This window comes from Scomber scombrus, chromosome 15, assembly GCF_963691925.1.
Source record: "Scomber scombrus chromosome 15, fScoSco1.1, whole genome shotgun sequence".
NCBI lineage: Eukaryota > Metazoa > Chordata > Actinopteri > Scombriformes > Scombridae > Scomber > Scomber scombrus.
In genome coordinates, this window is record NC_084984.1 from 9,362,089 (window position 1) to 9,388,069 (window position 25,981).

At 38.7% G+C, this 25,981-nt stretch overlaps 1 protein-coding gene across 1 annotated transcript in view; it reads left to right on the plus strand.

Annotated features, from left to right (window-relative positions):
- lamc3 (laminin, gamma 3) overlaps positions 1-12,378 on the plus strand; it is a 111,333-nt gene extending 98,955 nt beyond the window's left edge. Inside the window, exons 18-28 of the mRNA XM_062434478.1 lie at positions 2,391-2,571; positions 3,652-3,896; positions 5,122-5,198; positions 5,535-5,669; positions 7,971-8,190; positions 8,693-8,839; positions 9,616-9,718; positions 10,221-10,426; positions 11,126-11,269; positions 11,373-11,472; positions 12,033-12,378. Coding sequence (XP_062290462.1) covers positions 2,391-2,571; positions 3,652-3,896; positions 5,122-5,198; positions 5,535-5,669; positions 7,971-8,190; positions 8,693-8,839; positions 9,616-9,718; positions 10,221-10,426; positions 11,126-11,269; positions 11,373-11,472; positions 12,033-12,295 — 1,821 coding nt within the window. The 3' untranslated portion in view covers positions 12,296-12,378. The remainder of the gene's footprint in view (positions 1-2,390; positions 2,572-3,651; positions 3,897-5,121; positions 5,199-5,534; positions 5,670-7,970; positions 8,191-8,692; positions 8,840-9,615; positions 9,719-10,220; positions 10,427-11,125; positions 11,270-11,372; positions 11,473-12,032) is intronic.
- The last annotated feature ends 13,603 nt before the right edge of the window (positions 12,379-25,981 follow it).

The window sequence follows — 25,981 nt, forward strand, 5'->3', positions numbered from 1 at the left end:
ATTTTGAAACTTTGACTACAATTAAAATGGACATCCAACATTATAACAGTATGTAAATGAAAGAAAATCACAAAAGAACATGTTAAGTCCCCTTTAAACCTCCAATAACTGATTTTTGGGACATCAGAAACAAGCTGTGAACACAACACTGATTTACTACCTTTTTATTTGATATGGACGATTGTGAAATATTTACCTCTTTAGTGGCTAAATGCCCCCTTTATGTTCACCAGCTGGTCACTACATGTGTGTGTGTGTGCCATTCCTCGCTTAGCAGTTAGCGTACAGTGAGGTTAACATATTATTAGATTGATTGGTTGATTGATTAATGAGAATCAGTCAACCAGAAGGCATGTAGTTCATGTAGTAGCCATGTAGTCCATACAACATGCAATCAAGTAAACAAGCTCTTCCTACATCATCTTAATAAAATACAGCAACTACAGGAGTATGAACTAGCATATCAGTGTGCAGGTATTTTTTTGTTATTTGTGCAGATTATTATTATTCCCATCTTTCGGTGAACATCCAGTGTCTTGAAATAGCTTACTTTGTCCCTCAACAATTCAAAACCCCAAAGATATTCAGTTTACACTGATCTAAATCAGAGAAAATGATCAATTATCTCATACTTAAGGAGGCAGAACCAGTGAATGTTAATCAACTAACTGAAAAATTACTTACAGTACTAATGTTTTTGCATGTAAAAACTTGATATAGAAAGAAACGATTAACTATAGCTGTCAGATAATTTAGTGTTCATTTAGTGTTCATTTAGCGTCCTTTAATTCCCTCTGAAATGTAAGGGAGGCGAAAGCGAAGCATTTTACAAAATACTACATTCACATTAGGTTAAGTATCTCAAAATCATGGAGCACACTATGCTACTTAAGTGAATTTACTCTTGCTCCTGCTTTTAATCTTTAACTTGCTCTCCATTTTCCTTTGTGTTCCTTTTCACATTTAAAAAACATGCATTTGCTGCACATAGTGTGGATTGGTTTTTTGCTATTATGAGGTGCAAATTGTTCTTGAAATAGCACATTCCCCTAACACATACTGCCTTTGTAGACCCTCATGGTAGCCATATGGTGTCTTTGTATTTGTAGATTGCAGGTAAACTGTGGATGTGCAGCGAAACAGAAAGAGACATTTGCCCTAATGATCTCCTTTGCAGCTTCTTCTGTCCCTGTAGATTTGTTGCAACCCACGTCTGTATGCTAAGGTGCTCCATCCTTGTATTTGCCTTCTGAGACCAATCCAATACCACTGACATGTTCTGTCTTTTCTGTGTACATATTCTTGTTCTGGCTAAAGTGGCTGTGTGTTCTCCCAGGACCGCCTTGTACCTGTGTGAATGCATGCTGTGATTTCCACAGTGTTAGCAATTCAGTGAACATCCCAAGCCTTGTCTGCTCTGAACACCTGCAATTACTCTCACTGTCCTCATTCTCCCCTAGCTCTCCCTTTCTGCCTCTCCCAGTCTCTATCTTTCTGCTCACATTTTCCTCTGGCTCACACACAGGAAAGAAAAAGACTAACAAGCACAAAGAGAGGAAGGTTGAAAAAGACAGAGATGTGTGATCAATGATCAAGGGGGATATTAAAAGGAAACTGGAAAACAGTGACATAAAAAATGGGATAAAATAATGAAGGAGATATATGGTACTCACTCAAAGGCGAGCATGAATCACTGCAGAGAAGCACAGTATTTTATTTTTTTTATAAAGCATCTTGTGAAAACGACTGGACTGAAAATGTGAGCTCATTAACACCACTATGCTAACTAATATGATCAGCAATGACTGGTCTTTCTGCTACACCTGATAATCATACACACGTGCAACATGTGCAACATGTGCAACATGTGCAACACGTGCAACACACCTCCTATTTGGAAGAGGTGTGATCACAGTGAGATTAAAGGCTCTTCTTATAAATCTGGACCATTTTACTGCCAGGGTCAACAAATCGGTGCCACTGAATGACAGCACCGTCATAACATTTTCAGACCTGGACTTCCATTCTCTGAGAAGTCTAATCTAGTTATCAACTGAAATACTTTCTTCATCGGCATGCTTTGCAAAGAACAGTGCAAGTGGATGCAGTTATGAAAAACCTTATTCTACCCCTATCTTGTTGTTGGTATTCATTTATTCATTGCTTTTGTTGAAATATGATATATAATAGAATGATGTTAGGGTGTACCAAGAATCAGAGTTTTATCACAATCCTTGTGTATGAATAAATAAATACAGATCTTGATGAATAGATATTTTATTTTGGTATTTGTTGTTGCAGCCCTATGTTGTTTTTGTCTTTTCCTTTTGGTCTTCCTAAATCTTTATTCTCATTGACACTGTGAGTGATAAATCTCTGCACTCTTACAGGCAGAAAAGCTGAGGACTCGTCTGCAGGATTTGGAGAAGCTCCTGGCTCACTTTGATTGCCGAGGTAGATTTGGGAAGCAGCACCACCTGCTGAAGAATCACATGGGCAAGCTTTATGGGCATGAGCACCAGGGGGAGGATACTCTACCAAATGCTCTGGAGGATTTTCTGGCCTTCCAAGGTAACATCAGCGAGAAGCCGATATAATTCCACTTGGTCTGTCACTACCTTTAATGTTTCTTTCATGGTCATGCCCCACTGTGAGACATCCAGCAGCCCTTGCTTTGTGAAGCGTAAAGCTCACTTGTGCACCATTGTAACTATTGTGTCCTATTTTGGCTGCAAGATGATTACATGCCATATCAGGACATACAAGACCAGCATGCATGGCAAAGAAGTTTGACATGAAACTGCCCCCAGCGTTAAGCAAACGGGCCGTTGCTCTGTCTGTGTCTCCTTGGTGTGACGCTGTTGCAGATAAAACAAAATAAAGCGATTAAATCAGGAAGCAGGCAACAATACAAACCTCTCCCAATTACTTTAACACAATGCTGATATATCCTCATTATCTTTGGAGGGGAAAGGGGTTACAGGCTCAGCTGCACAGGCCAAATGGAGACAAATTATAACAATATAGAACAAGGCGCCGTGTGACCAACTTAATACCTATTTATATGACAGGCGGTGCATCTCTAATCCCTTGTTTATTATGATTATAGTTGCAATCACGATAAAAATCCTCCTCTCATCACACACACATGCACACACAGTTACCAGCCATGCTCTTTAAGACACTTGGGTGGCCCAATAATGATTTAATGAGTATGTGGGAGCGACAGGCTCACTGTGTGGGCACAATGAGGCAAAACAGCACACACTGGAACACACACACTTGTTATCAGTCATTTTATAGGACAGATAGACAAGCAAACTATCGGGGCAATAAACATTCAGACATACTGTACAAATTGTTCTTAGCTCCAGACTGGCTGTGCCACCAGTTATACTAGAAATAGCGTAGAATACAAAGTGAGACTGTGAAAAATGCGTTAACATCTGGACAGGATTCTGTTTGTTTATGGTGTGTCTGACTACAAACAGATAGGCAGGCAGGAAAAGAGTCTAAATCCACACAGTAAATGGCAGAGTGCTGAAGTACAGCTCTCTATCAACAAAGAGTTGGAGGAATAACATGCCTGTTGAAGTAATCTGTAAAGGACTTAATATGGTTTTATTTGCTTTATTCTCTTTGTTCTTTCAGAGGCACGGGAGGCCTTCATAAAACAATTTTCCTTGCTGGAAGCTTCTACAGGCACACTCTTAGCCCAGTTGGATGGCATTACATCTACTTTGAACTGCAGCATCAGCATGAGAAAGGAAGAGGGGATGGAGAGGAGGAAGGATGAGGGGAGCAGTGGTGTCTGTCAAACCTTCACAGAGACTGTGCTCGTGATCAGAGCATCTCAGACACGGCTAAAGCAGGCAACGCTGGACCTGGACAACATGGTAGGCAAATTAAATGTACCATATCCCCAAAGTCCACATGTGTTCTGTGTATTTTCGGCATATCTCATTGCATAAAGTGCTCTGTATGGCGATATAGCAGTTGTTTACCCATTCCTCAAGCATGCTGATATTGTATGTAACACAATTGATTTCTTGTCCTTATTATGGGAAGCTGCAGTTTACTACTCTTGGTGGAGCGCCTCTGTATAGATCCACTAAGATCCCCCAAAGCAAAACAATATTTCTTACCCCAACCCCCCCACCCCCACGACTCCACCCTCCTCCTTCTGAGTGGCAAGTGGCTAAAATTAACAACTTGTTCTTTACGCACCGCAAGGCTTTTCACTGTCTCTCCAAGTGCTCACAGGAATCTATTATGGATACTGCTGCCACGTTATTCAGGTTTGAGGAGATGAGAAAGCTTGTTTTGCCAATATATAGCTTTCTATTTCTGATTTGTGTGTGTGTGTGTGTGTGTGTGTGTGTGTGTGTGTGTGTGTGTGTGTGTGTGTGTGTGTGTGTGTGTGTGTGTGTGTGTGTGTGTGTGTGTGTGTGTGTGTGTGTGTGTGTGTGTGTGTGTGTGTGTGTGTGTGTGTGTGTGTGCAGACATAGTGTACCTCCCTAGCCCTTATCACTTGGGTAAGCCTGAAGCAGCAGCAATTTAATTCCATATTAATAAGCAGAGCAGCCCCCCAAAATGAAGAAAATAACACTAGTGTGTCAATTGTTGATTCTCTTTTCCCATTTTTATTTGCATTTTCTCAAATTAAATGTCACTCGGGGAAGGATTCTGCATTCAGCTGAATACACATTCTATTTATCAAGACAAAACTTCAGGGGATTTATTTCGGGAGGTGATTTTTCCCATTTGCACCTGCTTTGAACCTTTCTGAATACATATGCTTAAATGTAGTGGTTCATTAGATGAGTTTCATTATTTGCAAATACATTTCAAGCATACCTCAGACCACAATTCTGAGGCAGACCCATGACTGCTTTTTAAATCAGCATTCATACTGATCCAGATTTCACTGAGCAAACAGCCCTTGATCCAAAAAGCTCTTAAATGAGCTGTAGAGTGGAAATCCTTATTCATTAAATGGAGACTTCAGTTCATGTGATTCAATTAAGCATGTCAATACAGTTTCAAGTCTCTTCAAGGCCAGAACCATAGTTTTTTTAGACCTGCTCAGCATGTTGCTTTCTCTCTCTTTCTTTTTCCTAGATCATTCCTTTTGAGTTGGCTTCAGGATCTAACAAATGGAACATCATGGTCAATGAGTCACAGGTGCTAATGAAAAGGTAAGTCAGGTCAGTGGATTTTTAGTGGCCAATTATATGCAAAGACTACTGAAGTAATCTCTGGAATATCATATCTTCTGGCTTCCATCTTTTAGCTTGTCACTTACATTGTGGTTAGGCCTCTGTGAATCGATGCACTCGGCTGCTCAGTGTATGCAGCGCTATTATGCGGTAGTTACAGAAATCTGGACTGGAGAGCCAGTGAGAGGAAGTCATCGATGCCAAAATCCATTTCATCGCTCCTCAGGCAGTTGTAATGGTCTGTTATTCTATGTTACTCACTTTCTCCATTCCCCTCCTCCTTTCATTTTGTCTTCCTTCTACACTCCTTCTTAGTCACAGAGAAACGGCGGACCACATTGAGGCCATAGCCAGCAGGGCGGTAAAAGCCTCAGAGCAGACCTTCAGTTTCCTGATGGATCTACTGCAGGACAACTCCACAGAGGAGTACATCAGGAAACTAACGGAGCAGTGAGCACAAAAAAACCAACCCAAACACACACCCACGCAGACAAGCACAAACAAAAAGAATGTCTCCCATTCACATAAAGCATCCTTTATTGCAAAATCCCAGCAAGCTGCATGACTCCCGGGATTATTGGGCTTTTTTCTGCATATTTCTAACAAAGTACACCTATCCCTGTATTACAGCTCAAGGTCCTCGACTTCACAGCGGCCTTTTAAAGCACACTGTAGTATAGGAGTAAGACATTTAGCCACAGGGGGACGGCTTCTCTCCACTGTAAGCCTATTGCTTTCTTGGATTTGCCGCACGCTCGCTGCATCTCCTAGCGTGTGATTGCTCTGAGGATTATCCTGAATGCTAGACAGAATGATGCAAAAAGCCCTCCGGTGGCCATGATGAGAGCAAGAAGCGAGGAACTCAGAATTGATTACCCTCTTCTAACAGTAGACAGCTTGGTTCAGGAGAGTTCTGTTAATCTTTGGAGCACGGCCGTACGACAGCGTTTGAGCATATGTGTGTGTGTGTGTGTGTGTGTGTGTGTGTGTGTGTGTGTGTGTGTGTGTGTGTGTGTGTCACTTTATAGGATATGAACTGAGCAGTTTATGCACAGATGGGCAGCATAAAATTGTATTTCTCCACACATATTTCCCAATGTGTTAGTACTTAAGGAGATCACATGTGTTCTATGGGCGGGACAGCTATCCAGTGTCAAAAATGACAAAAGTATTCAACCAGTCACTAACAACAGGCCCATGTTACAAGGCCTCATTTAAGACTGGTTTCTTTAACAGTAGTTGAGACTCTTCACTGTGATTTTGCTTGTTTGTTCTTTGACTTCTTGTGTAACTAGTGACTAGGGGAAATTCCACAATTGCTTATTTATTGAAACCACATTCAGTTGACGAAACAGCTGAACTTTCCCCATCTTCAAATAAGCAGTTTTAGTTGCCTTTACTTAAAAAGTGCTTAGATGAAACAATTGATACTACTCTCTAATGAAACTACAGCCAGTAAGACAGCTTAGCTTAAAGATCCTCTCCAGACATATTTTTAGGACATATGAAAAATATTTGTCTTGGAATAATAATTAGAGTCTAAGATGTTTTCTCCACAAACATTTCAATTACCTGATAAATAATTCTTAAAATGAAATCTTCTCAGTGTATGTGCACTAGAGGCTTCAATTTATTATATCGCACATGTGTATGTTGCATACAGGGTGACAACTGGCTTCCAAACCAGTTGTTATGTCACAAATTCTGCTCATAAATACACACATTAAAATGAAATTAAAGGTGAGCACAGAGAAACTTTCCCCCTTCAGCAGCCCAATGTGAAAACAGCCTTGTGCCGTCAAACTCTGCACATACATCATTCTGCACAGTGAAGCTCAGACATTCAAGTGAAAAGTCAAAACTAAGATACTAAGATTGGAAGAAGCTGTCCAAATGTTTAAAAAAAAACAAATCTTGTGTGGTTCTGCGTGCTGTAACTATTTCTTCACTTTCCTCTACTTCCAGTCTTTCTGCTAAGTTAACCATCTGCTGGCTCAAGCTTCATATGCAGCATACAGAGATGAGAGTGGTATCCATCTTGTCATCAAACTCTCTGAAACTCTCAAAAAACTATTCCTTTAACCATAATTTTATCATGTAAGTTGTCTTAAAAGACTCTTACAAATAACCTATTTGCCATTTAGGTGTGGGGCGTTTTTTATAATAGCCATGTGTAGAGGATAGAGAATACTTCAAAGCGCAATATTACAGCAGTGGGCTACCAAACATATTAAATTAATTATCAATATTTTTTTGAGCAATCCAAGACAACTATATGTGGAGTAGAAAAAACTACAGTGATGCATACTGTGATTTTTGTATCTGCTCTGTTGAGGCAAAACAGATTGGATATCATTACAACTGTGGAGGTGATAAAGATGGCACTCCACTGTGTCTAACACCTCTCTGAATCCATCCTGCTTTCTTTGCACAATGTCACCTTCTCTTTACCCCTCTTTACTCCCTCGACAAGCCACACTGTCGTATTCACATATTTATATTGATTGCAGTTTGACACAGCATGATACATTCTTCCATCTAAGATATGAAACTGAATGTGCAGAATGTTTTGAAATATATGCGAGGCTCTAATGAGTTTGCAGCATATTTATGTTTTTACTATCTCACAGCTAATAAATCAAATAATAAATAATAATAAACTCCATTTCTGATAGTAATAGCGACATAGTTTTAGAATAATATATGTTACGTTGTTCTCCCTACTGTCTTTTTCCACCTCTTTCATCTCAGAATAGCACAAATGCAGCAGCAGAAGGAGAACCTGACTGCGCAGGTGAATGATACCATTGCCCAACAGCTGGCACTGGACGAGGAAGCTGCTAGTTTCGAGCTTGCCCTGGGTAACATCACATCATCTTTACATCAGCTGGCTCTGACAGATGCCAGCCCATCACCAGAGCCTGACCAAATACAGCTCAACCAAACACATCCAGCCAGCAACGCAACAGAGGTCAGTTTGGACAGCACCTGCAGGTTACAAATGGAATTTGAAGCATGATTATGCTGCATTATAGACCAATGAGTAAATAATTTTGTCAAATTAGAGCAAACATGATAGCTGCACATCTTATATAAGAAACCATTTCAGCTCATTTAACAAGGCTCATATAGACACAACAGTATCTCTCATATTCAAAGGGTGGGCAGTTAACTCCACTTCCTTTTTTATTCTTGTTTTAACATTTGGCAAGCAGAGAGGTACACTGAGTAGGCACAGGAGAAAAGATTCTGGCAGGATTTGCTGCTCATGGGGGTACATGTTCTTTCAGAGGAGGGCGATTAACCACTGCAGCATAGGCTACAGTTTCTGAGTAGACAAAACACTATAAAAATGACATAAAAACAGCCTAATGTGTCCTCTATAAATAGCAAAATAAAGAACCGAACCATTTGCAAAATGGGAGTTCTTTTAAACAAAGCATTATAATTGTGTTTTCCTTCTTCCTGTTTAGTGGGGCGCGAACTTGCTAAAAGAGACAGAAGAGCTGGACCGGCACATTCAGAGCAAAGACGATCGCATTGGCAAAACCAGAGATGAGATGGAGCCTCTAATACAGACTGTCAATAAGAACCTGGAGACTGTGAATGACATGGCTGAGGTGACTACAGTTGATTTTTTCATAGTGTCTTGACAAAAACTTCCTACATTGGACTGCAAACAAATAACTTTTTCTTCAGTTTTATGCTCAACACAAATAAATAATAGAAATAATAAATAAGTCAAAATCAGACACACAAAAGGGTTTCAACAAACCATCTTTCTTTATACATCTGGAACAGTTACTGTAACTAACAGTTATTTTCACTATTGATTAGTCTGATGATTATTCTCTCAATTGATAGATTTGTCTATAATGTCGAAATGTACTGAAACATGAACCTTATAATGTTCAAATGTCTTGTTTTGTTGAAAAAGAAGCTTCAAAAAGAGCAAAGAAAAAGCTTCAAATCATCACATCTAAGAAGCTGCAACCATCAAATGTGCATTTTCCTCAAAAAATGACAAAACTGATTACTCAATAATGAAAATAGTTGCTGATTAACGTTTTTGTCCATCGACTAATCGATAAATCAACAAATTGTTACAGCTCTCGATATTTTCCTGTTATCTGTTTTTTAGATATCAGTCATAAAAAATAAGGATTTCACTTCACTAATCCACAGCCAAAATGTCCCAATTAAAAATATTTCTACTGAGCCGCTATTCAGGCATTTTCACAAGTCTACATATACTGCAGCATGTGCTTTTATGCCCACATATGTTGAATGTTTATTGGTTTTGAACTGACCAGGTGCTGTCATCCTACCAGTTTACACTAGACTTTGATACGTGTTGATACCTGCATACTTCTAATACACAATTTTCTTTCTCCAGCTTCAAGCTCGCGCTCAAGGGGCAAAGGCCATTGCTTTGTCGTCTGTGGTGTCAGGTAAGGAGGTGGAATCAGAGACCATCACCCTGCACAGAGAACTAGAAAGTGAGTCTATTTATTTTTCTATCTATCTTGTTTCTCATTTCACCCTCTCCCTCTTTCTTTCTGTCTAGCATTGTTATTTTGTTCACCATCCAACAGCATTATTCTCCTCAAATTGAAATGTCAAGTAGTGAGAATGAAAACAAACATAAGAGCTACAGACTCAAGTATTACGATAATGATGTCATTGTCATTGTAATGTTTTGACTCGCTTGTCATGGATCAGCAGCAGCAGCTTACGTGGAAAATGTAGAAAGCATTGAAAGTTTTTACAGCATTCCCAAATGAAAACGTTGGCTGTTTATGATTTATAAAGGAAATCTTTAGTGATTTTGTCTCCTCTGACTTTCACTGATATAGTAAAGTTAAAAGGAATCAGCAGAATACATTTCTCATGAAATTCAGCTAGTAAACGACTCATTTGAATTTAACTTTTTTTAGAAATTAAAACAACCTTGAAGCCATCTTAATCCTACAACTTACTTTGCTCTGAATCTCCACTCAGACATGGTGAAGGAGTGGACCACCCATCGGCAGAACCAGACAAAGCATGCGATGAAGAAGGAGAAATTAATTCAGGAAAAGGTTCTACCTCTTGTGAAGAAAAAGGTCTCACAGAGTAATAAGACACTGAAACCAGCTCTGGAGAACTCCAGCCTCTCCAAAAACATCTCGAAGGAGGCAGAACACACTGCAAATGCTGTAGCAAAGGTATAGTATGGGTGTATTGTCAGTTGGTCCACCACTTTGATGTAAACTGACTGTCTCAAAAACTCTTGGAAAAGGATGAGTCCTAATGAATTCGATGAATTTTCATGTTGTGCCAACATCAGGTTTACACTTTTATTATTATTTATTTCAACCGTAGTGTATTTCATCTGTGGAAACTATCTGTAGATTTTCCAGTTCCATCATTTCACTCTTGCAAATAGGGAACTTCCAGGCTCAGCATTTTATCTTGTCTATTTTTCCAGCATGAACTCACTCTAAATGGAAAGCTCACTTGTAAATTGACACACAAGTTGCCTGTGAGATACAGATCCCACTGCAGTCAGCCATAATGGCCGTTCCAGGTGGCTAGTTTCTTTGTTTACTTTGGTCTGACTCAAGCATTTGAAATGATTCATGTAAAAGTCATGTTTATATGGAAAGCTGCAGGAGGCTCAGAGGCCCGATATACTTTCTTTCCCGGAATCTCTACAATGGAGCTGGCGGTTACAAAGTTAGCATGACCCATACACTCTAGAGCCACAATAGCCACATTTATAGAAAATACACCTGAATGAAACACACTGAAATGATCTTTTAGTGGTATCCTAATAGTATGCTAATAATCAGCATATCTTCAATAGTCAGTTATTGCCTTGGCTTTTTTTTTCAATTCTGTTTTCATCTTTTGTTTGTTTTCAGGAAACAAAAGACATTCTGACTAAGGCCAAGCATACAAAGACTTCATTTGGTCACCTGAGCTCCGATATAGACTCTGTTTTCCATCAGTTGGCTGAACAGGAGAAGATGCTAACTAACGGAACAAACTCCCAGATCACCTCAGAGGTACTTAACACAGTCATATACATGTTTGAACAGCAGAATCTATTCATATTTATCTGAGCTCCCTCTGTGCAGCTTGAAAGATTCTTCTTCTTTTTATTTCCAGCCTGAGGTGACCCTTACAAACATAAAAGAACACATGGAGGCAGCCAAGCTCCAGTTGGAGTCCTATTCAATGACGTTAAATGAGCTAATCGGCAAGATCGGTAAGTCACTGTCTTCTAGATGATTTTCACCGTGGCTACTTTTTAGTCTTCCGTGTCTATAAAACTCATAAATCTTCATTACAGCTGAAATGTCAGATCACTAAAGAGCTCTGTGCTTTTTAATGCCTCATTTAACATGGAAATATTTCCCAGATTTTTATCCCCACAGTAAAGCAAGACTAACTGCTGTTCACAGAGCCCAGTAGCATTTTCTTGTGGGTACAGTTTAGTGAGTTAAACTAGTTGAGCTGTGTATTTTCTGACTTATTCATGTAAACCCACAACTTTTTACTTTTACCTAATGTATTGTACAATTTATTGAATTAACTGCTGTAGAAAGGCTAGGATCTGGCACTTTGTGATCAATATGTAATCATGCTTCAGAGGATAGTGGCCAAATCACTGTAATTAGGTGTTCATGCAGACTGATCCAACATTCAAACTACTGATGTGTGACTGCCATTTACGAACCATGATCTGAGAAACACAAACTTTTGAAGCGCCTGTTTGTGCTCTCCTCTCTCTCTCCATCTGTCCTCCCTCTTGCATGTCGGTACCAGATGGGAATGTGCCTCTGGAGCGCTTCGATCGGATCCTGAACGAGACAGCGCGCCGTCTGAGCATGCTCCGCGTGTCTGTGGACAGCCCAGCTTTGGGCTCCAAAATCCAAAAACTGCATTCGGCTGCTAAGGAGCAAAAGAACCAGCTGTCCCTCGTTGAAAAGGAGATACAGGAGATCAGGGAAGAGAGAGCCAGCCTCAGGGACATTGCTTTAAACCTGCCTCAGTCCTGCCCCCAGGCCACAGGAACAGGCAAAGGCTAGATGACTGGGATTAAGTCATTGATAAAACAGCTGAACAGCAGAAAAGTCTGGGAGGATTTTGTTAATAAAAGGGTTGGCTGTGGTCATTTTTTACTTGTACTTCAAAAAAGTCAGTGAGATCCTTTCATATTCATCACTCTTTCTTACTTTTGCCTTAAGGTACAATTTATTTTACCACCACAGTACACTGACACACACACACACACACACACACACACACACACACACACACACACACACACACACATCTCCACCAAAAGACTTCTTCTTTAGTCTGCCATGATTTATACCCAGTGTTCCTCCCACTACTTTGTGATTTTTGTCTTTAATTTTTCCCCCACGTCTCTCTCTCTCTCTTTTTTTTTTTTTACCAGCAACATCCAAACTTTAATTTTACTATGAATAATAACCAGCAGAACTGTTGGAGTGCATTGTCAAATTTAAAATAATGCTGATTTTCCTTTGTGGGGGTAAAAGGTGTGTCTGAGTGTTCCTCCAGACTGACACATTCATTTACACTTGAGCTCTTTTTCATCAGCCCAGCTTAATTAACAATTAGTCCTCTTGGCCTCAGTGGGGTTCAAGTCAGGCTTCAAAAGCACACAACCTTGGTTCGGGATTCTTAGAGTGCCTACCTCTCTGTTTCTCTGGCTTCTCTGTTTGTCCTTTATCTCCTCATTATCAAACGGTCAGACATCCACTGTCTTAGTGTCAGGGTGTATCATAGACACTCTGGTTCCTGGTACCAAAATGTAACAAAACTCTTTGTATTGCAAATATTGTACTGACATGACATATGGTATCACAAATGTATATAAGTTGTTTTCATCAACTTTGAAGAGCCAATCAGGGATCAGGCTTAGACATGTCCCAGGTACACATTATATTCACATTAACATTATTACACAATAAAATATACAGTATTTGAAAGGGAAAGAATAGAAAGAATACTGAAATGTCTCCAATTTTTAAGTAGATTCTATTGTACAGTGTGCATATTGGGAATGGAGGAGCTACTCGTGAATATTTTTGCAATGTTGCACATTGCTTAGTGCAACAGTTCAGAAAACAATAAATTAAGTACTCCTTGGAAAAGGACTTGGTTTGTGATTTTTTTTTCACAGGAGCATCAGAGTTGTAAACATTTGAAACACAATTAGCTTAGTTTAGTCCAAAGGTAAACGCAGTTGACATCAGCACCTCTTCCACTAATTCAGTCATTATATCTAGTTTGTTAATCCATACAAAATGCATCAAGCTGTGATTTTACAAGGACTATTGTCACAGATCATTACTTGGCTGAGATCTTCATTCTTGTACAAATTAAACACAGTAGAGCCTATAACATGATCATCAGTGAGTTTTAGAGTCTCGCTGGTAGTCTTTTTATCCTTGGACAGTGCCAGGTTGTTTTCCCCTGCTTATAGACTCTTTGTGCGAAGCTATATACCTGTAGGTTCAAATTTAACAGATAAATATGAGCGTGGCATCAATCTTCAACAAAAAGCTTATTTCCGTATTTCCCAAAATGTCAAGCTGTTCCTTTAATTCCAACATGCGCTTTAATCATTGCGAAGTCAATATGTTTTTATTGTATGGTTCTCTTTTTGTTGCATGGCCAGATACCAGTTCATCCATTGATTTTAACCTTGAGCCTTAACCCAATTCAATATTTTACTAGATTTGTAGTCAGCCATTTGCCTTTTTTGACATATCAAATTCAGATGTACCGTATGTTGTGGAAGGTCAAAGAAGCAGAGAACTGTGTCTTTATTGATCTCTCTACCAAGTGAATTTTGAGATTGGTGAAATACCCCATTAAAAGCACAGAGGAGAGCAGAGCACTCATGAAAATCCAACATGTTAACCAATGCAACTCTGAGTTTAAGGAATTAGGTCATTTGTAGTCAGTTTAGCAGCCAGGTAGAGATGAGTGTCATAAAAATTAACTCAAAATTTGTGGATGACTCTTGAGTGGTAGCATCTACAAAATATATTATTTTACTACAATATTCATTACAACATTCTTCCTGGTAGGAGGCAGTCGCTGTAGGTTTGTTTTATATCAGATGGTCTCATTGTCTGGATTTTTGGTTATTTTATGACCATAGATCCTCATGCAACAGCAGAAAAGAAGTGGCCTCAAAAGCACTTCACCCACGAGCAATGAGTCATCATCTGCTCTCACACACATTAAAAGCAGCTGGGGACATTGAAATCCTCGTTACAGTGTTTCCTTCATGTGGTAAATGTCCAGCAATGGTATTTACTTGGGATAGGCATCATTTCACAATTCTCTCCTTTACTCAGAGATAAACATTGCTGTATACAAGCTGCCTGCTGGCCTGCTGAATAAATAAATGTGTTTAAACATTTACATGAACTTACATCAGCAGTTAAATAATTAATAATTACACTTGTCTCTCAAGCAAGTCTCTTTTTACATCAGATCTGTTATCTTTCATCCTCACGAAAAAGGGTTAAAAAGAAAGAAGAAAAAAAAACATTAAACCAACCAAAGAGCTCTCTGAAGCAAACGTGTTCTTCATAGACAATCACACAAGTTTGCTGCTGTTAACTAAAAGTTCAAGAAGAGAGATGAGAGCATCAGAGATATGATCTGACATTGTTTTACAGTTATAAAGCACTCTACTCCCCAAAACCATCTTCTACCGGTAATGTCTTTTAGAGTTGCTTCCTGCTAACCTCAAACCATGCCCTTTCTTCTTTGATTAGCTGCACTCTATCGTATGATTGTAAACACCATAGCGCCTTTGCGAAAGATGAGAATTTCTGAGTTCAAAAAATATTTTTTGCATGACACGAATAGCAAATATAAGGCTAAAGCTATTTAAGACTTCAACGGTGTGTTTTGTCAAAATCTGTCAATGTGTCTTCAAACTCAAGGATGTGCAGGTTCTTGCAAAATTGATGTAGCTTGTCTAATTTTTATTGGGAATACATCTGTCACTGTCAATATAAAGGCTACACATGGTTGACTTTGTTTAAGAATGAAAAGGTGACAGTGTATATGCATATATTTTATAAGGGTCTATGGCATATGTTTCATTTCATGATTTTTCAATGAGAGAGGTTTCCGTTTACCTAAATGACTTAAACAGATACAGTATAATTTACCTTCATTTAATACCATGACTTAAAGGCTTCCATCAACCATCTTTATGTTTGACAGAAAGGAAAAGAAAAGGAAACCATTCCTTCATAATTTAACTCTAGTATATTTGGTAATTGTATTGGGATGTTTATAGTGCCAATATGATTTAGTGATCATTTCCCAATTGACCTTTTGCCAGCTGATTCGTTTAAAACTAGTAGCCTATAAAAGGGGTCTTAAATATGCATTTTATGGCTACATATATTACATTGTGTTAAAAGAATGAGGTTAGAAGCATCTCCCACATAGTTGTGAAATACTACATGGTGAATGCACCACAGCTTTATTTTTATTTTTTGACTACTTGTGACCCAACAAAATGTAGTTAGCTGTATGTACTATGATTGATCATTTCTTTGTTTGGGGAGGGCTTTAGCAAATGGCCAGTTCAAAAGAGGCAAACTATGACTTGAGGCTGATGCCAACACAAATGTATCTTAAAGTTCAATGCCACCGATGACCACTAGATACTGGTTCCAATTGACTCTCATTCAAAAAGCATCAAATTCTCTCTAGAAATACTAAGTAAGTCATATTTTTCGGTGAGTCATAATTGTCTCAGTTGCTAAATCCGAGCACTCTTATAAGTGTGTTGGTGGTCATTTTGAAAATTATTGCTTCATTAATAAAATGTTATGACTTATAGTAGCTTTGATGTCTGCAGTGTGGGTGTTGATTCACAGCTGTGTTTGACAGTTGGCTCTCCTACTGCTTTCTCTGGCTCCAGGATTCAAGTCCTGCAGTATTTCAGTAAATTGAGTGTTTATTGATTACGATAAACTGTCCACACAATTTAGCTAAACTAGCTAACTAATAGCTAATTAACCCAATTTTGTACTGCTAGCCATTCACAGTGGACTAGAGTTCATTTAAGTCCAAGTTAGTGGGGCATATTTCCAGAGTGTGAAAGGAAACGCCTCACACTCCTTTGGCGCTGACCATAAACAGAAACTCAGGACTTCCAATCAGCTTCAATCTAAACCAATGGGAAACATCACACCTCTCTATTTCTACTTTTATACAAAGTCTATATGTAAAATTCATAAAATGTAATTACAGTTTTTCTTGAATCAGTCTTTTTAGAGCAACACTTCATTTTCACAGTCAAACTTTTTCTCATGTGTAGTCTGGTTCTTCCAAATAAGTTGTCCAAGACGGATCAGCTATGAGGAGATTAGTAAAGTACTGTGGGAAGATTATGTTAAATTGGCTTGGGAGGACATTTTTCATTTTGTTATGAAGTTGTGCTGATCTAACAAGAACTGGTACTCAATGAGAAAAACGATTCAGTGATAATAAGCCAAGAGCTAAACAAAATCTGGCACTGAACCACAGATACTGTTTGTCTGCTGGTGGGGGTTTAATTACCATCCAGCCCTTGACAGCTATAGGATGCATCTACCTTCACATTCCCCTCTTTGTGTGTCAAGGTGCATGCTGGCAATCGTATGTTGGATGTCATTCACACGGCAACCATGTGCTGAGGATAGATTACAAACATAAACACTGACTGTACCATATTAAATTCCCCCTACAGAAAAACATACAGTATCAATGTCAAATTATCTGTTTTAAAATCAACACAAAGCTAGTAAATCCTGAAAAAATAGCACAGAAAGTAGAGGCCTCACATGGTCTGAGCAAGTAGCACAAGTGCAAATGCTTAACATCAAAGGTAGTAACTGACACACTCCCTACTGCGCCTCTCGCCCCACTTCACAGCCAGTCATCAAATGAGTTAAGGAAAGGAAATTAAATACGACGGTGCCCCCAAAATATATCTTCACTTTTCAACCCCAAACCTTACCACCATTCAACATGTGCTGTCAGAAAAATAGAATTCAAGAGCTGCTGTCTTCCGCATCTCTTTTATTTGCTTTGGTATGAGCAATCACACCGTGGCTTTGAATGTGAGCGCGCTGTAAGTACGCGGTATAGATTAAACAGGCTCATAACAAGGGGGGAAATAAATGTCAGAGAACTCATAAATATGTCAAAGACCACAGGATCAAACAACCTTGCACGGATAACTGCAGAGGGATTTGTACTGTATCTGTGACTCACCTTTTGAAATCATGTAAACATATGCAAATATGTGTTTTTCAGTTGTCACCAATACATTGTGATTTGTATATAAACACGGAAATACATTTTAAACGTGGTGTCAGGTAAGTTTCCGATCCTTGCAGCTCTTTTTCCCACTCATGGGACTGTTTTACTGTTATAAAAATACAACAACATGCCATATGTTCTATTATAACACTACATCTGCACTTTGCTAGAAAACCACCCACCTTTATTTCTGTCTGCTGCATGCATGCTGTGTCAAACTGTGTCTATACATGTGCTCTTTGAACCGAATAAAAGTGACTCAGAAAAAGGTTGTCAAAAACATTACCGCTGTTAATATAAATAATAATATTTCATTGTGTTCGGGTTTTCCCATCAGTGCTAGTTTTAATGAAGGAAAAGCCTAACTGCGGCATGACAGTCCTGCAAATATATCTACAAGTGGAATCATTCAAGTTAAAACTATAAAGAAAAAGATTCTGCATGATGAAATAATTGTAACCTCATTTACAATCATACTCTGTCGCCTCAAGTCCTGTTGCATTTTCCCACTGAAGAAGAACATACTGTGCATCGTGTTGGGAATTGTTAAGCTTTAAGAGAACCCAAATGAACAGTGAAAGCTATGGTGTGGTTGAAAGCTGATGTGTGTCTTCAATGGAGAGAGAACAAGTTAAAAAGAATTGACATATGAAAGAGGATTTAGATTAGCAAATTAAAAAATAAACACAAAATCTTTTGTGGTAAACAAGGAACATATGGTGCCAAAATCATAATCATCATCATAGTAACAAAAATTACAGCCGGACAATTAACTGGAACACTGATTTTGGCATAACTTATACATAAAGTGATTTTTTTTGGAGTAAGCACAACAAGCTCACAATATTGACATATGTTTGCCTTATAAAATTGATATGGCAATTGTTCTAGTAGATATTAGCCTACCTACACAGCTAGTAGAGACGTTAGCATTCATTTGGCACCATGTTTCACCATGCATATCAATAGTCTGTCTCCTTTTAACTCTGTTTTGGTCTCCACCGACTCAAAAGGGAAATATTTGGCTCTTTAGTTGCTAAATGCACAATGTCTACCAGGTAGTCACTAATATTATTTGGCTGGTGCTGGGCAGGTAGTATACAGTGGGTTTATGAAAAGAGCTGCTTGCTTTGTCTGAAAATGGTGCAGATTAGTGCGGAGAGTCAACCCAAATAGTAGCTGTGGCCTGTAATACCAAAACAATGAGCTGAAAGATGCTGAAATGCTCTGGAAAGCTGGGGGTATGCAGATGAAAAGCAGGACTAGGACAGCACTCCAAGTTGACTTTTTTGCCTGTGGCAATGTTAAAAACTCAATTTGGAGTACTCTCCTAGTCTTTCTTGTTGATTTATTATCACTTCAGAGATCCAGCACCCAGTTTTTGTGTTGTTATTCTGAGTTGAGCTTGTATCTTATTTTTCAGGCACAGTATGTAACACATAGTAATTTGATCCATTGTTAGCGTGAAAAGATTGAGTAATGCAGCTTTAAGAATAGCTATTCAAAAAATAAAAAGAATAATAACTGCATAATGGACATAAAACATTTTAAAAAGCCAATGGTACAGGTATAACAGTCAGTAGGGAAAAGGTATTTTAAGTGGAAAAGTATTTTCTTCCTCTTACCTATCCAACTATTATAAAGTGGTGGTTTGAATAGTTTTTCAAAAATGAACCAGAATATAACACATTGTGAAACAATCTTCACAATGCAAAAATGGATGGGGTTTAGAAATGTGTATTGGATGCACTTGAAGCAATTACAAGGTTTTGCAACCTATTGTGGCCTGAGACCATTTCTAGAGCTGTCAAGGTGTCATGTTTATCTGACACTGCTTTTATGTTATTCCTAGCTTGGCTCAGGCTGAACAATATGAAATAATTATTCCCTTATACAGATCTAGTTGAATTACTGTCATAGGGCAGATAATAAGGAAAAGGTATTGACACAACTGTCCTTGCTGTTTACGTCTATATTTAGGGCCCGAGCGGCGACTGCAAGTCGCCTGGCGAAAGCCCTATTGAAATTGTAATGTTTATTATTATTATTATTATTATTATTCTTCCGACATTTCGTGCCCCAATTTCGCCCCTTTCCCAAATGCGAAAATGCTTATACTTTTGCACGGACGTCCGGTCGACGCAGAATGGCGGAATAGCGCCCCCTACAAAGTCCAAAAATGCCCATAGGGAATTTTGCTAACTTTGTCCTATGCTCACAAAATTCGGTAAACATATGTATTATACCCACATATGCAAAAAAGCCTCTTGACCTCATGGCCTCAACCCAGCAGGAAGTCGGCCATTTTGGTTTTGATTTTTCCTGCCTAAAATTAACTCCTCCCACAGCGTTCGCCCGATCAAGTTCAAATTAGGTACGCAACATCTCCAGACCTAGCTGAGCTTAAGTTGTGCTCTGCGCATCCGTAGGTCAAAGGGCGTGTCTGCCAGGGCTCAACTAACTTTGGCATGCTCGCCATGTACATACGAGTGGCTCTCACGCCCACATACTTCATCCAATCAGCTTCAAACTTGCTGGACATGATGATGGCTCCGCCCTGAACGTCCCGATATATTAACTTCCCACGTAACTCATAGCGCCCCCCGGTGGTAACAGGAAGTTAACTAAGATTCATTAAAATTACATACTTTGCCCCATCAACTTCATTCAGAACCAGTTGGTGAAGCTACATTATGAAGACTGTGAAGCTACGAGTAATGGCGTCCGTGTGGCGACGCGGCGACCATCAATTCCTCGCCATGAAAATACGTTTGGCTTTTTGATGGCTTTATTGAACTCGTATCATCATGAAAATTGGTACACAGGTCCAGGGTGCCGACCTCAACATCTCCATTCGCTCATAGGCGATCTCACTCGTGTCGCCCCCTAGTGGAAACAGGAAGTGCCATATTTTACATCATCATTGTGCGATTTCCACAAAACTTCACATGTGTAATCACTGTCCCACCCTGAACGCAACCGCTTGTGTTTTGTTACACTCTACTGCCCCCTGGTGGATGAACCATCAACCTCTCATAACTCCTTCATGCTTTGTCCAATTCACTCCAAACTTCACATGACTGATGAGTGGCCGCCCTGAACACACCAGACCACACCAGACCATATGTGTAACTACCTGTGACTGCCCCCTACTGGATGAACGAAACATTGCATTTTTGGCCTCCTTCCAGGTTTTTTCTCACTTTCTGCTTCACGCCACAGCCCCGCCATGCCTCAGGCCCCGCGGTGGCATGGGTGAGCCAGGGCCCGCCATCGCCGCTTGCGGCTTTAATGCATATTTATAACTGCTCTTCGTCTCTTATCGTATATTTTGTCATTTAACTTTAATCCATCTAAATGGAATTTATTTTTAGCTCAGTGGGTTTACTTCACAAAATGTAAGGGATATTATGGATATCACTAAGAGAAAAATACTTCTTTTTTGTAAAAGCGGTCATGCAAATATAATTGCACTTGGGAGAGATTCACTTGCGTGATAGTGACTTGAAGTCTGGAAAATCTCAGAGGTGGCACAACTTTTTTTAGTCATGGTTCAACCCACTCTGTCTGAGTTTCTGTGCCCTGAAATGAATTTACCTGCTGAGGAATGCTGACACATAGTTGTAGGCTAATTACAACGTTCATCACTTGTCACGTTTGTGGGTCATTCCTTAAATAAGACACTTTTTAGGTTGCAAACTGTATGCAAAATGTTGTCTACAGATATTACCACCTGCATATTAAATAGCTTTCCCCTTGTACCCACTATTATTATTTATTGATGTCACAATCTATAATTATAGTGTTTTATCAGTTATACAAAACATAAGTTTGTTTCACTTGTGTAGTTTAATTTGTGTTCCACTGGGTTATGATCTGTAAAAAAAAAAAAATTAAAAAAAAAGTCACATTGGTGATTACTGATGATTGAAAATGTGTGCATCACTATGTTCTGAATGACTGGGCACTGTCATATAGCGGAAAGAAAGGTGAAACTGAGTTATATGACATTTTATTAAAGTTTGTGTGTACTCATAGCTAAATTTAGATATCAACAGTGGCTCAGCACCTTTAATTACTGTTTTGTGTGGTTTTGGATATTCTCACATTCTGGTTTTGTTCATCCTGCGGTTACTTGAGCAGATAGTAGGTTCCAGTTTCAGTCAGGCTGTGAAGGTAAAATGCCAGTCACTAGTCTGTAGTTAAGAAAGAAGAGACAGCTTTCCTGGAAGGGTGTCATTTGTTTTTACTTCACTTTTAGATTGTTTTTGTTGAACTCCCTCTGATTCATTTTTCGCCTCTGTTCCCTTATGATTTTTGTTAATAAAACCATACTTTTTGGCAGGCAATCATGCTCCAGATGATGCATTGCTCATCATTCCTCTCTCATTTTTTTGGTGGCAAGTAACATCTAACAGCCTTAATTTGGGGTGTCAGTGCTATGATTGCGTAACAAACAATTTCCTCAAGAAGCTCCACAACCTCCTAAATTCTGGTGTGCTTTTGAATTATATATTATTTGATACTCTGTTGACAACATCCAATAAAAAGGAATCTTTATGAATAATAATGCATACATGGAGAGGCATGGGAACTTTTGAAATCAAAAGTTAGATAACATTTTAACAAGGACTTGAGAGGAGAGAAGAAATTTGCCAAAAGATCTTAATGCCTTTAAGATCCTCTACAATCTGAAGGATACGTTTTATAAAACTCTTTGAATCAAGTATATATTTGACTGGTTTCCAGTGAAAGCAGGCTATAATCAGAGATATACACCCTTATAGTGCCTAAGGAGTCTGGTGGTTATTAAATTGAACTGACAGGGCTGACTAGAGTAATTGACCCCTGTGTAAAGAGATTTGCAAAAACTGACAAGGGGAAGAAATGAAAGCTTTTAGGAGATTTCTGACCAAGAGAAATGATTAAAATTTTGCCATTTCTACTTAATATAATGTTCATTGTCAAATGTTAAGATTAAATCAAAGATGACACCTAGATTTGTGAACACAAACAGTTTGGTGCAGTCTTAAAGGGGACATATCATGCACATGTCCTGGTCTATATTTATATTCTTCGGCTCCACTGAAATATCTTAAATTGCATGATTTACAGTTCAAAGACATCCAAGTTTATAACAGTGTAAAATAACAGAAAACCACAAAAACCATCAAATGTCACATTTTAGGAGCATTTATATTACAAGGATCTTAGACGTACTCTTGGTTGGTTGAATCAATTTTTTACTCATTTAGAACTGAATATTCTGAGAGTATCATTCTGTTTCAAAAAAGCGTAAAGCTAAGTATTAGCAGTTATAAGGAAAGTTGTGTTTTTGGAGAATAAAATGGGAGCATGTAAGAAATGACCCCTTTTCTAAAAATGAGCCACAGGACAAAGGGGAATGAGAAAAGTTTTCAGTTCTAACAGGAACAGTTCTGTCTTATAATTGAAGGCCAACCATGACACGTGCTTGTGGCACTGCAGGAGAGAAGCATCATGCTATGTCAAAAGTGGAAGAAAATGGCACAAATACCAAAAACCCACACACATCAGCAGATCATTAGACACCCTGGGGATTGGTGACTCAGTTTTTTACTGCTGGCTGGGCCATGACTGAAATGTGTCAACAATTTAACCTTTTCTTCAAGGTTTAATCTTTTCTCAGTCATGCCTATTGATAGCAATGCAGATGGTTTTGTTTCTGGGTCATAAAATTCCCACCATCTTTAGGCAGGCTCAGCAAAACATCCCAAGCACAGGTGTGGCAATGCAAAATATGATGGAGCAGCATTCAGTTCATAGAGTCCCCATATATCCAGTTTACAAGGCATACTGCCTTGTAAACTGGCTATGGTGGAGTCAGACAACAATAGACTTTGGACTGTCTGTTGAAAAAGGAAAGAACCTGAGAGAAACAGAAGGAATGAAAACTGAAGCAGTTGTTTTTCTCTTAGACAGGTAAGAGTGGTTCACATTATCTAGCGTTTATTAGCTGGACTATTGCTGTCAGGGGAACTTGTATAGCCTCAATAACTCCACTTCTCAGAAACATAGCCCATCTAGAGCTATGAAGGTGTGAGCCTTAAAAAGACAAAAGCCTAACTGGTTCATTATATCTTCTACACTGCTAACAGGTATTTTATAGCAACGCTTCCCTGCAATCGAAGACTTTTTATATGTTATCATCTTTCATTCATTTTGTAAATACTATATAGTGCAAGTAGACAAATAAATGTGATCTTCCATCAACAATCCACAATCAACTTTTATCATCACACTTAGTCGTCTTCATCATTGTTATTACAATGCTGTACAAATATGTTATTCTGTCAAATGTACAAGTCAAGAGTTTAGATTAGAGGTGTTACAGATAGTGTAAGTTAAAGGATAAGACTGGTGAATTAAATTTTTCTAATCACAACAAATCTCATGTGCAGAGCCAAACCAACGATGAACAGATGCAATAGGTATTATGTGCATTTAAAGCCTGATATATCTTATTCCTCTGTGCTGTAAACCTCCGTTGTCCCAGTTTTCTTTAAGTTGCAGAGAATAGTGTAATGGTATTGTAATGGAGCATCCTGAGTTCACCTAATTGTATAAACTTAATAAGGAAACAATTAATGTTGCCATTTGTCCACATTTCTCAGTTTAAATGGTTATTCGTGTAGAACATTTTGTTATTTATACTTTGTTGCAAAACACCACATGAAGAGTTGAATCTCACTCAGTTGTCTCTCCCTTAAAGACAAGAGATTGGCGAAGATAACAAAAGCGGGGATTTATTCGTCTCGTATTGTGATTTAGTAGATCATAACATATCAGGTATGGAATTAATCTGCAGAAGTTCCCGTTCAAGATGAGCACAAACATTACTATGGATGTCAGGTTTTGAGCCAGGACAAAGGCCAAAATGTGGCCTGCAGCAGACTAGGTAAGCCTTGTTTTTAGCTGAACCGATTGACAGCAATGCCTTTTTCTATGTCTCAAAACATATCATAAAATGGTGAGGACTGCTGAAAAAATGATCCTGAAAAGTTTAAGCTTTACAAAAGGCTCATAAGGAATCACATATTTTTCAAAAAGTGTGAATCACTGCAACCATAGGAGGTCCTTGAACATACAGTCACAGTTTTAAAGTCCTCCTCAAGGTCTGCAACCCTGTTGTTCAGTACAAAACAAATACATAATATTGAAAATTGAATCATTTGTGTATTTCATTATAAAGTTGAAATAATGTGGGCTTCAACTTTGCCTTCCTCTCTCCCACTCTGCTGTGCCCTTAGATGGCACTCTCTCCAGCTGCTTGGGCACACCAGGCAAATAAAGAAAAGATACACATAAGGTGAATAAAAAGGGTAATACCCACTTCAAACACCACTTCCCTCTAATCCCTACATGCGCTCAACCTTCACACAGTGGAAGTATACTGCTGACACCTGGACACTGACACTACCCACTCAGCCAGGCTTTCTGCAACAGACTTCACCACTGAGGAGTAGCAACAGACTGGAAAAGGAGGAGATTATTCACTCAGGAAAAAAGAGACAAGACGCTGCATCTGTCTGCACTTTTACCTACCTTCTCCACAGATACAAGTGCTTTATGAAGCCAGTATCCCAGCAGTATCCAATCCAAGCAACAATGCTGCTGGATTGGATATCCAGCAGCATTGTTCCCTGCAGTCATCACCTGCTGAATATGGTCTGGAAAAGATCCAATGCTGCTGTATGTGGTCTACATAGATGCACAATCATAATGGCAATGACAAGTGACTGTGACTGTCCCTGTCAATTCTCCTTATCTCTGCTGTCAGGTGAAAACCTTGTCAAAAAATTCCATCAAATCATTAAAGCTGCCTTGTTTTCAGCTTGATAAGAATGCTTTTTGATGTTCCCTAATGAGTACTGAGAGTGTTTTAAGATGTTAAAAATCTACAAACATGCGGAGGAAGAGTGTAGAGACATGCACATTAAGTGCCTTCAGACTGAAGTAATAGTCTATAGTTTGATCTTTTAGAGAACAATGTGTTCAGAACATTTCAAATGAAGAGGGACAATTGATCACAGAATTTATTTATTGTATGTTTTATGCAAAACACTTAACAACAAATACGATTGCACCTTGTCAGTACTATTATTACTATGGGAGTGGTACAAGAAGTAGTATTAAAATGCTCTATGGCTATATTAATACGATACTGTTACAATTGTATTTTTTTTAATATATATATACGTTATCAATTTTATATTCTTCCATGTTCATTATATACACATATTTCATAGCATTATGAGTATGTATATAACACATACTGTACATATGCATACATTACACATTATCATACATTATACATTATTACACACAACTCCATACACTTAAATTTTATTATCTATATT